General features: G+C 42.0%; 1 protein-coding gene across 1 annotated transcript in view; it reads right to left on the bottom strand.

The window, feature by feature from the left end:
* LOC115381571 (lysine-specific demethylase 4B-like) overlaps nucleotides 1-12,293 on the bottom strand; it is a 46,841-nt gene extending 34,548 nt beyond the window's left edge. Inside the window, 8 exon segments of the mRNA XM_030083049.1 lie at nucleotides 2,062-2,097; nucleotides 2,100-2,142; nucleotides 2,144-2,212; nucleotides 2,214-2,249; nucleotides 2,384-2,498; nucleotides 2,885-3,060; nucleotides 4,816-5,256; nucleotides 12,220-12,293. Coding sequence (XP_029938909.1) covers nucleotides 2,062-2,097; nucleotides 2,100-2,142; nucleotides 2,144-2,212; nucleotides 2,214-2,249; nucleotides 2,384-2,498; nucleotides 2,885-3,060; nucleotides 4,816-5,256; nucleotides 12,220-12,237 — 934 coding nt within the window. The 5' untranslated portion in view covers nucleotides 12,238-12,293.
* Between the last annotated feature and the right edge of the window lie 264 nt (nucleotides 12,294-12,557).

Raw genomic sequence — 12,557 nt, forward strand, 5'->3', positions numbered from 1 at the left:
ACGTAGATGGCGCCAAAGCTCACATAATAGAGCAAGTATGTCAATTAAAAGAACCTTAACAGAAAAAAACACATCAAGTTACTGCTGTTTTCAGCATAATGTCACTGCTGTGTCACTACTTTGTGAGTTTTTACTAAACAGAAGCACACATTTACCTGCCAATGATGCAGCTCCATACTAAACTGTGCATATGACAGTGAAGATTTTGGTGTGCATCGCTCAGAACATAACTTACACGTGCCGATTACTCGATACAAGGCGGTGTCAAGTTATGGCCACACGTTTTCCGCTGGTGGTATCCAGACCAAAGAAAAGTACTACATGCACAGCGGTGCCAACACCAGCTGTCCTCCAGCTTAATGAACATCATTTTCATCTCCTCGCACACGCACGCACGGCAGTGCGCACGCATGCACACACGCACACACCACACAGACAGAGGGGTAGTGACTTAGACCCACTGTTGAGGATATGTGTGAAAACTAGATGATGATTTAAATTAGATCAAAATCAAAGAGAAGGGAAGCAGAACACATACAGTTACCAAAAAAAGCTCCAGGAATTGGACGAGAAAGCAGAGGAAGGTGCAGGAGAAGCACAGTTGGAAGAAAGGTGCAAACAGAAAAAGAAACTAACGCGCTCTCACACCGAGGGTAATACTGTATTTCTGACAGTTGTGTGGATTGTGCTCCCCTCCTGCAGTGGTAGCAATGGAAAACAATGTGGAGGTGAAGCAAAAAAATGAAACAGATCCAAATAAAGGGCAGAAAAGGAGAAAAAAAAAAGTAGGTTTTTTTCTCTGGAACTCTGAACCTCCAAGGTGTGTGACAGAAAGTTGAGGCGCATATGCAACAATGATGCAGAAATGACTCCCAGTCACCTTTTGTGTGTCTGCTCTCTACTTCTACTGCATATCAGACTCAGTAAAAATAATGAGCTTTGGTTTGTTTTCTTAAATTAAGGTCTAGATATGCTACATGTAGCTGCAGATCAACCAGTATTGTTTGACAGAAGAAATGTTTTTGATCAAGCATTTATATATAAAAGCAAACACTGGAGGTAGAGAGGGAGCAAAGTTCTTCTATGAATTCAAAAAATATATCGTCTTACTACTGCCAGCATACTAGTATGCAAATATGACAAATCACTTGGCTGCACAGCTGTGAATCACTTCCACAGTCTTCATTGCTAAAATTCAGTGTGAAGACTAGGAGAATTCGCAGCAGTTTCCACTTCAACACTGTGTACTGATTCTCACTGTCTAAAAATGTAGGTCACAATTGGGGACATCTACTGTTTTCTACATTATGACAGCTTATTGGTGTCACGTTAAAAAGGAAGTTGGTCCTGTATGTCCAACAATGGCAGGTTGACGAGACTTTCTGCATGAACCTGAGACTGAAAAAATACTATACAGTCAGTGTGCACTGAGTGATTCTGCAGTGAGCTACAAGTGCTTCAATGTTTAGTTTGGAATAATTCTTAATAAGTATCTCAATAAGAATCATCTACTGAAGTCCATTCTGATGTGTCTTGTATAATGATGCATGGGCTGAACTAACCTATGACAGGAGTAATTGTTTTTTGAGGTAGATATTTCAAAGAAATGAGACAAATGCTCATCAGAGATGGCCGTATGCATAAAGGCTGGTCTATTTCACCCAGAGGTGAAGGGATTACGTTTGGTGTCTTGCATAATCTGGCCACCAGGTGGTGCTGCTGACAAAATGTATGACACCACGTGCCCATTAACAGGCAGATGGCTGTTATCTTATTACTGTATGTAAAGAATTTCTTCACATACAGCAATTAAATTACTTCATCTGAAATCTATTTAACGGCTGCTTAGAGTGTGATCCAGTGTTCCAGTGATCTTTGAGTGTTTGAGCCAATTCTGGTGAAGAAATCTGTAGAACTCTGTTGAGAATGGCGTCACAAACTCCAACCAATCATGAAATCAACCCTCCATATAGTCGCAGCCGTTAACGGCTGAAAAACACCAGCAATCATTCTGCTGCTGCACCGAAGGCTTCAAGAAAGAAAAAACTGACTGACCAGGACTTGGCTGTCCAAAATGCAGATAGTTGATGCTGTAGAGTCCATGTCCTCAGTGTGCCAGGCGAAGGTGGTCTTCCACATGCCCAAAATATAAATAGGGGTGTTGTAAGCCTTCAATCACGATGCCGCACTCCTGCTCCACCATATCCAGCAGCAGTGTTGAGATGGCCGATGTTCCATTCATGAACATCCTGGACAGAAAACATGTATTTTAATCATTCCTCATTTGTACAAACGGCACAATAGTCCTATCATTGTTATTGTCATTGTTACTATGTTATTATCATTATTATAACAACAACTCCAATACACTCATGAAACACACCTCATCATATATGGATCCACTAACATCAGCGCCATAAATAGGAGATACAAATGTCAGGTTCTTCCAGTATTTCCTCTCCAGGTCATCAAAGTCTTTGTGGCGCGGCGTGCAGTACCTGTAAAATGATATAATCAGAGTTGGTTTGAAAACTGTGTCGCTGCTGTAATACATTAAACATGGTCGTCTCAGTTGCTTTTTTTTTTAACGTGTGAATTTTCAAATGTAATATGGTAAAATAATTAAAAGTGATTTCACACTGCAGTGACACTGGCGGAGATGTATTTATTTCTCAACTTCAATAATATTATAATCCTCAAATGTGCTTAGTTAGAGTATAAGTATTGGCTGTTGTGGGAAAAGACAAACGTTCTTGTTAACAAGCATGTGTCCTTGTTTAAAAAACACAAATATCTCAGAGGAGTGCATCAATTATTGTGAAACACAAAGACTTAAACGAAACAGCTTACATTCAGAAAGAAAAAAACAAAAATCACTACTTACTTCTTGCTGTTTGCCAGCTTGCGGTATTCACTCACTGTCATGGACTTCTTCTGAATGTTGTACTGAGTGAACAACCCTGACTGACCAGTCACCACCTGCATGATGGGAGCTGGAATCACCATGTCCTCAATAGTGTCGTAGGACCGGCGTGGCTTCCATCCATCTGGAGGGATTACCTACAGAACAAGAAGAAAAAAAAAACATTTGGATGCACTAAGATCACACTGAGCTTTACTTTGGACATTTTTATTACGCAGAGGGCATTCAAAGTTTTTATTTCCACCATTCGCACAAGGTTGGGAAGCTGTATTGAATGTAAATAAAAAAGTAAACATTTCACTCCCAAAAGAACACAAGCAATATGTTGATGGCCGGGCCTTTGTTGATGGGACTATTCGTTTCTATTGGTGAAAAGAGTTCCCTGCAGGGAGGCCAGTTCAGCACCAGCACCACTTTGTTTTATTGTGAAGCATCATTTAACATTATCTTATCGATTTACGATTTGTGGAGTTTGCATGTTCCTCCCCGTGTCTGGATGGGTTTCCTCCGGGATCTCCGGTTTCCCCCATCAACCGATAACATGCACGATAGGTCAACCCTCCAGTCAGGTGATTCTGACCATTAGCTGGGCGCTCTTGGCAGCTGCCCACTGCTCCTTACGGAATGCTTCAGTGGCATCAAAAGATGGGTTCATCTACCTAATTCTCTGGATTTGAACTGTAAACCACGCCCCGTTCTTCTCACATAGTCCTCTTCCTCCCTCTCCGCACGAGATTGTGAATTTTGGATTCTTTCACTAATTTTGTAAGCAAAAATGGCTTCATCCCCGGTACGCGTCTTTTAAATACATGCTTATTTAAATGCTGTTTGCTTAAGCTAATATGGACTGTTTGTAATACCGATATATTGTTTAAATAAAAGAGGAGATACGAACGCAGGCCTCAAAGCTTACTTCTATGTTATGAATAGGAAGACGGCGCTGTTATGGAGCAACCATCAACAAGCGGTGTCAGGGCGAGTAGAGGCCGTGGTGGACGGGGGCTGGTCGCGGGTCAGGCCGTGGAGGAGCGCGTACACTCTTTAGTAGAGGAAGCTGGGGGCTGGCTTCGCCTGTGCTAAGCCGCACCTCCTCACCTCGAAATTTGATTGGCGGATCAGAACCCGGACCGTTCTAAGACAAGGCGACTTCGTCTTCCGGGTTTCGCCAGGGTAAAATGCTTATTTATAAGGCTGAGAGAGCTCACCGATGACAGTTTTTGAACTAAATGACTACTATTACATCACACTGTATGACAGTAAAGCTAAATTTACTCTAAAACAAGAAAAAAAAAACGTAATTACCACAGCTTTAAATGCCGAGGATGAATTTCGTTGTACAGTCAGTGTATAATGACAAATAAAGCACCTTAATGTATCTTTAATTATGCAAGCATACTTTCATGGCTCTGCAACCAGTGTGGTCAATTGTCTGGCAGACTATGTACACTATTTTATCCAGTAGATGGCAGTGTTGTACTGCAAAAGGCCACGACACCACGCTGCTCTAGATTATCAGTATTTACAGCTCTTGTGCTCTATTCTTTGTTTTTGATCAGTTTTTTTCTTTTTTTAGAACTTTAAAGCTATGCTGTACATAGTTTTTTTCTCTACTGTTCTGCTTGTTACTTAAAATTATTATATGTATTCTGTTTATTTGTACACAACAACAGACGCATGTAAGCTTTTGGGACAAAAGCACAGACAATTAGGCACATAAGGATATGTGCTCATATCAGTTAACTGTTGTTACTAGGTACATGAGGGAAGACTCCCTCACATTATTTTCAACAATCCAGAGTAGCAGCTTCTGGGGTTAAAGATAAACAAAGAATCCTGTGAGTCCCGTGTGAAGCCTGTGTGTGTCTGTACATGTGTGTAGTGTGTGTCCTCACCTTAGCCAACCCAGCACGATGAGCTCCTTGACTTTCCATATAGACCATGTATTTAGCGAAGTCTTTAAACTCCTCCATGGTGGGTCTGAAAGTCATGATCTTACAGCTGGCGTTCATGGCAGTGGCTGGAGGCACCGGCGCCAGTAGGGGGCCAGAAACCAGTTCAGACCCCAAGTGGAGCTCTGCACCCACACTCGGGTCTGTAGGCTGAGCTGGAGTAAGAGCCGGAGCAGCATTGTGTTCCGATGTTACGGCGACTTCGGGTGTTTCAGCTATTGCTGGCTCCTTAGTGACAATCTGGTCTTGGGCTGCAATGGAGCCGAGGCCTCGAGGAGAAGCTGGTAACACATCAGGGGGCGTGGCTGTGGTAGGGTGAAGAGCCGACATTGTGTCCTGAGGCACAACACTCGCCATCTCATCCAAAAATGACTGCAGGTAAACCTGGAGGGGAGAGCACAAAAAGCACATTCCAATATTTAATGCTTAAGGATCATAAAAAAAGGAAGAAAAGAATATAACCAAACGTTGAAAAGTGTCCTTGTACACAGGGACCTCATTCAAAGAGTTCATTGTTATTTTTGAAAGACCATGTCTAAATCAAATGACTTGAACCTACTTCTAAACTTCTAATCACATCATGTGCAATGAGGAATAAGTAGGCAAGGCCAGTCATCACTACACCCCAAATAAAATTTGTTAAAAGTCTTGCTGTCTGAAATGCTGAAACCCCTCCAAAACCTTCCAACAAATCGGCTGTACGAAATCACACAAGTTATTTCAATTAAGAAAAATCCCATGCATGTCTCCGGTGAGTTTTTCATGTATGATGATAATGCTTTTTTTTCATATTTGAAAAGCGTGAACACTTGAAAAGGGGTGAGTTAAAGTGCATATTAAATCACATGCATTCTGTGTGAAGCTTCTAATAAAATTTGCTCCACTTCCAAATACAGAAAAAAACACATAGGCTGTGTGTGTACACACACACACACCACACACACACACACACCACACACACACACACGCACACGCGCACACACGCACGCACACACGCACACACACGAATTATGTGCCCATTGCCCACCAACAAACAAGCGAGGAGAGTGATGTGAGTCATAGAGATATATTCAGAAACACGGCACGTCAATGATTGGGACTACTTAGGATCTGAGGAAACAGACGCCTAAACAGAAAAAAGTGTTTGCAAGACAGGGTGTGGAGTTGGTGCTACAACAAGAGAAACAAAACATTTTCACAAACTTCCAAAAAAATACTGCACACCAGCCATACAAATGATTCTAACCACTTTTCCCTACTCAGCGACTCCAGTTATCGACAACTTCATACGCTCCACATGAACTTATGGCTTTTCCCACAAGCACCCACTTGGTTGGACTCACCTCCTTTTTCAGGCTTTTTGTTACGTGCTAGTTCCTGATACCAGTCGTTTTTTCTAGTACCTACTTGGCCGCGGTTTCATATAAGCCGAGTTGAGCCGAAAACGTCAACCCCACAAGCACAATCCAACAACAAAAACGATCAGAGATGCACAGAAATCACCCCATGCAGCAACAGTGAGATGCAGACAATTCTTTGTCTGGGGGCCAGCGACAGAATTCAGCAGGAGCTTAGGGGGCGTCGCACAACAAATGACGCTACTGGAGTTTCGGGTCGCCCTGCTATGACCACTCCACCCATGCCCAGGTGGAGTTCTATTGTGATGGAAAACAACCAAAACTGAGTCGAGTTGAGCCGAGTATTGCTAGAACTGCTTTATGCAAAAGTGCCATTCAAGGAACTATAGTGCTGTATGGACAAGATTGAAGTGTTCATCTCATTACTGACTAAAATTGACCTTTACGCCTATGAACTGTGTTGGAATGGGACAAGATTGTTCAAGAAGCTGCGATAATGTAGAGACTTTGACCAATCACATTTGGGATATAAGGATGGCTGAGTCTGTGCATTTACTGGCAATAAAAAAAAATATGTGCTAGCAGTCAGGGGGAAGTTTAATTTGCAGAAGGGAGACAGCAGGTGATTTCCTTCTGGCATTGCACATGATTCACATGAGCACTGTGAGAGCACTCGCCATAATAATATGCATATTTACAATAATCAATCTTTTGCAATTACTTTTTTGTTGTTGTTTTTAAAGATGTTTACAAAAAATGTTTTACCTTGCACTACAACCTATAGTTAGATTGGCAATAACAACTCTGACACTGAGGGGGCATTGAATGTAAACGTATCAATTCATATTAATAAAAGAATTCAACTTTATTTCCGAGAAGTTTACTACTTTTGATTAATTTAAAGTTCAAAATTCATGTAATGCTTCCTCCACACAATTCCTGATATTAAAGTGTCATAAAATACTGAATTATTTGTTATCTTTGTAACAACTAGGGTGCGCGGTATGACGGTATAATACCGTGTGACGGTGTAAAAGTTTAATACCTGTGGAAAATTTGCAATACCATTTATACCGGAGAGAGAGCAGATGTCTGCTGCAGCTCTCTGAGTCAGTGGACAGTCGTCTGCACTCGCTAACAGGACAGCTGGAGCGCAATTGTTTGGGTGCGTTTGTGCATTTTCACAGCGTGTCCCGACGTCCTGCGGGTTTGTTCGCTGTGTTTCATTGGTCGGTAAGCACAGGGTGCGCTCGAACAACACCAGCGAATCCAGTAGAGGTGCTAGCCATGGCGGACACAGAGACGAGCGGCTCTGGGAGTGACGCTAAAAACTCAGGTTTTTTTTCTTTCATGTTGTGATTTTTTTTTTCAATAATTGAACTTATATAAACCGGAGTCTAAAAAAAATAAGAGGAAAATGAGCAAATTTGAGAGTTTAGATATTTTTACGCAATTATCTGAATTTACATGGGAAAAATAATACGTGATATATACCGTTACCGTGATAGGAAATTTCTGATACCGTGATATAAGATTTTGTTCATATCGCCCAACCCTAGAACTACCATTTGGTTCTTTCCGTATAAATGACCAGCAGTAAAATAGCAGCTGATCATAAAAACCAGATAAAAACTGAAAAAATGACATGGAATTGCAGGCACCAGGAGGCTGAATATCACACCCTTACATGATGAGTAAATGGCTTTGAACATAGGTGAAAAAAAAAGACATACGCTGTACCAGTGAGCCACAGGTAACTACAGCTGCTGACTTACAGGTTGTACAGAGCACTGATCCTGGGACACATGTTCACTGACACCACTTCTCCTCTGCAGCTCAGATTGCAAAGTCAATTGAAATTTAGGACATTTTTTTGCAGGGCGGACACGAAATGAAAATGCAGTTTGGATTGTTGTAATTCATTTTAATTTTGAGTCTGAAATTAAAATGATTGGCCCAAAATGAAAAAGCATTTTGGGCCAATACATTTTTATTTCATTTTTACACCATATTCACTTCCATACTATTTAATATTTTTATTAATTTTCTACTATTCTTTTATCTTACTGTTAGTATCTTTGTACAATATGTAGCTGCTGTGCTAAAAGAATTTCCACATGTGAGAAGAAGAAGTAAAGTGACGAAGAAAGTTTGGGATTTTTTTTGTTATTTTGTTTTTTAAATGGTGCTTCCTCCCATTCCTTTTAAAATGTTGTTTCATGCATAATGATATCACATCTTTATATTTAAAAAAAGATAAAGTTTGTTAATTCATTCATTCATTGTAATCCCAAAATGAGGTCTATCTTAACTAAATAACTTATGTAAACAGTTTCCACAGTTAAGGACGTGTAATGCATTTCACACAGTCAAAGGAGAACTGCAATTTCATTTAGGGATAAAGTAACAACTAATTCTTCCCGTTTACTGCCAAAAAAGAGAAACAACAGGTGAGCGAGCAGCATTCAGCACTCTCTCATTTGCATTCACTATACACAATGTTCCAGCTTTTCCAAGTCAAACTGCAACTTTTCAAACAAAGCATAGAGAATTGGGTCATTTTAAAAAAAAAAAAAAGTCTGTTGAAAAAGGATAATATTTAACTAGTGGAAACTGCAGATGTGCACGTGACAGCAATAAAACAAAACACAAAAAATAAATAAAAAACAGGTGCCCCGCCAAAGCTGGCATGTGGTGTGGCTGTGTCATGGCGAAAGCAGCAAAACTAAACTCTGGACTTTACTGAAACAGCGCCGGTCCAAGAGTCGCTTGAAAAGATGGCTTCTGTAATGCTGACCCTGCTGCAGCCTGAAAGCAGAGTCAATGTGACGATGAGACCAAACATCTCTCAAATGCTACAAGCTTGAGTCAGACTGTTTCCAGCCCAATGGGAGATGCAGTTGACTTTTTAAATCCACAGCTACCTATAACAATAACCGGTTCAGATGGAACAGCATACATATATAACACATTCTCAATAAGCCTTTAACTAATGTTCAGAAAAAAAAAAAAAATTTAAGTAAATTGACTACACACACTTATATAGTGTTTTTTACACTGCTTGACCAGAACTCAAAGTATAACACTGCAATCCACACTCACACACCAGTTGACGCACCTGCCATGCACGAGACTCAATCCATCCACTAAGAGCAGGTAGGGTTTCAGTGTCTTGCTCAACGATACTTCGGCATATGGATGGGGGAGATGGTATCAAACAACCAAACTCCCAGCTGTGAGATGACCACTCTACCAACTGAGCCACAGAACAAGACGGCGGCAGCAATGCTCACCTGATCAGTCCAAGAAACAGGAAATGCTTTCAGGCATTTTAAAAGTAGAAAAGCTTGATGGTTGTGAAGTCCACAATCATGACCTACTTCATGAGGTCCATGAGAAGTTAGGGGAGCAAATTAAAAAAATGATGGAAAGCACTGAAAAGCACCTTCTATCAAGCTAAGCTGAAAACAAGTCAAAGCAGAGCAGCTCCAACCAGCTTTCATTTTCAGAATTTAATGGCCGAGATAACTGGAAAACGGCCGCTGTCGAATTTGGTGACACTGGGTGGATGCAGGTTTCCAGACGACAGCTCTCCTGAGATACCTGACAGCGCATGTGGTATGAAAACACATCCTGCTATCACCTCTTTTTCAAAGTTCACCAAGTGTGCGTTCAGTTCAGGTTAAGGTGACAGATGCCTGCTAACTTAATCAGGGTGGTCAGCCAAAAGTCCAACCAGACAGGGTGGACAGCACATCTTCTGCTCTGAAATGCTGCTGTCACGTTCACTAACTCACTCAGCTGATTGTCTTATGGAGCCAGGTCCACCAACTAGGGCTGCAACAACTAACCACCTCCATGAAAGAGACGGGCGGAGAAAGCACGTCGGCCTGCTGGAGATGCACGAAGAGTCGCCTCGGTAAGCTAGCTTTAGCTTTAGCTTTCCTGCATGCGGTAACCTGTAGTCTAAGTCTTGGCTTTTAATAGTTATAATTAAGGATCGACCGATATGGCTTTTTTAGGGCCGATGCCGATGCCAATTATTGGTACTTATGGAAACCGATAACCGATATGTTGAACCGATATTCATTTGCAGCAAAAATGAACATTTTGGCATCAAAATGTAGCATTCAACTCTCTGCCGCTGCTGATAACACAACTCTTCCCTTCATTTTCTTGTATGTTGTCCCCTGTATGTCCTGTACTGTAGGAATAAAAAATAATAATAAAAAACAATGGAGAATCCTGGTTGAACTAAAGTTGTAGGCTACTGCAACGCTAAAAAATATGTTAAAATCAATGTTATCACTAATCGATGCGCGCCCCCGTGGGGGAGTCATTTTTCGGCAGGCAGTCTGTTCTCGGCACGGTAACCAGTCGACCCCCGGTCGCCCCGACCGACTCGGCCCGGCGTCTTCTGTCACGCACTCACGCCACACATTGAAAACTGGAAAAAAAAAAAATCAGCGGTCGGTCTGTGACAGGCGTGCGTTTGATTCCTCCCGGTTCCACAGCAGCACCAGACACATTTACCGGTCATTTTTTTTTCAGTTTTCAATGTGTGGCGTGAGTGCGTGGCGGAAGATGCGTGGGGCCGACTGGACTGTAATCCGCTGCCGGTTGACCGCTGCCGGCCGACCGCTCCTGGCGTCCCGGCGAGCGGGCCGTCCGCCGGCGTCGGGCCGCTCCTCGCGGCTGTGCAGCCGCGCGCCGTGCTCTCTCCGGTTGGGAGACTGGAGGACAAACTGTGGTTCTGGTGACTGACGGGTTAGAGGCGGAGAATCTGCCTCAAGCTTCATGTTTGCCGTTCTTTGGAACTGGCTAGCTTAGCTACAAGCAAGCAGAAGTTGTTTGCTCATGTGATCACATCACAATGCATTATGGGAGCCGTAGTCAAGACAACAGACTGACGACCGGGTGGTCTTTATTACCGTATTTTCTGAAAAAAAAGGCGCACCGAAATATAAGGCAGACAGTTGAGCTTTGAGACAATTAGAGGCTTTTAGGTGCACCTTATAGTGCGGGAAATACGGTAAAAAAAATTTTTATCGGATATTGGTGGAAAAAAAGGCCGATGCTGATTATTAGAAAAATGCCCAATATCGGCCGATATTATCGGCCAGGCCAATAATTGGTCGATCCTTAGTTATAATTAACTTCTATTTACCACATTTCCCTCTGTAGAAAACCGGGTTCTTTTTTATGTTCTGTACTTGTCGGTTCCAGTCTTTTAAACGGCTTACCTGCTCTAAAGTGGTCTATGAAACATGAATACATGAACGTAAACAATTCACTTAGTATGTTGCTGATCCGGTCTGGGGCAGAAATACTATGTGTGTGTATGTGTGTGATATGTATGTGTAATAAATACAATGCCTAGCTTAGAGATATGTAACAAATTATCTTGACATTTTCCTTTCATCACATTTACGCAGTCTCAAAAGAAGCAGAGGTGCCATGGATGCCTTTGTACAAAAGCAGTCGACATGTAGTCCACAACAAGCCGTCATCTACACACAAGCTATCCTCAACATGATGGTGAAAGACATGACGCCTCTCAGCATGGTTGACGACGACGGGTTTAAAGAAATGGTGGAGACGTTCAACTCTGAATACATCCTGCCATCAAGAACCCACTTCACCTGGCTGATGGAAGAAAAATATCAGGCAACCTTTCAGAAGGTAAGTTTATAATTAGCACACAGACACACACAATAATTTGAGCAAATCTATTTCATAACAGAATAAAGTACTAAAACTATATACTAAAATGCTTGCTGATTAATATATTAATTTACTGATGAGTTAATACTGATAACTTAAATGTCTGCAATGAGGCAAATCTTAACAGAATTGTTTAATTTTGTCTCCGCCTTTAACATTTTTACTAAAATCACCCCTCTCTTCTAAGGTAAAGGAGATGTTAGAAGAGGTCACCTCCATGGTGCTGACTGCTGATGTGTGGATCAGCTGTGCCAGGGAGTCATACCTTGGAGTTTCTTGCCATTTCATAACCAAAGACTGGGAAATGAAGACGCTCAACCTGGCCACCATGTCCCTGGAGGAAAGACATACTGCAGAAAACAGCGACGTGGATGGAGGAGATCATAATCAAATTCAACATCTTGCCCAAAATTACAGCTGTAGTTCACGATAATGGGGCCAACATAGTAGCTATGCGTCTGCTGGAAGAGAAGCATGGGTGGGCCTCTGTCCGCTGCACTGGGCACACACTCCAGCTCAGAGTAAACAGTGCCTTCAAAGATAACGCCATCAGCAGAGCTTGAGGAGATTCAAGGAGCAGAGTGGAATACTTCCACAGATGAG

This window comes from Salarias fasciatus, chromosome 23, assembly GCF_902148845.1.
Source record: "Salarias fasciatus chromosome 23, fSalaFa1.1, whole genome shotgun sequence".
NCBI classification, from domain to species: domain Eukaryota; kingdom Metazoa; phylum Chordata; class Actinopteri; order Blenniiformes; family Blenniidae; genus Salarias; species Salarias fasciatus.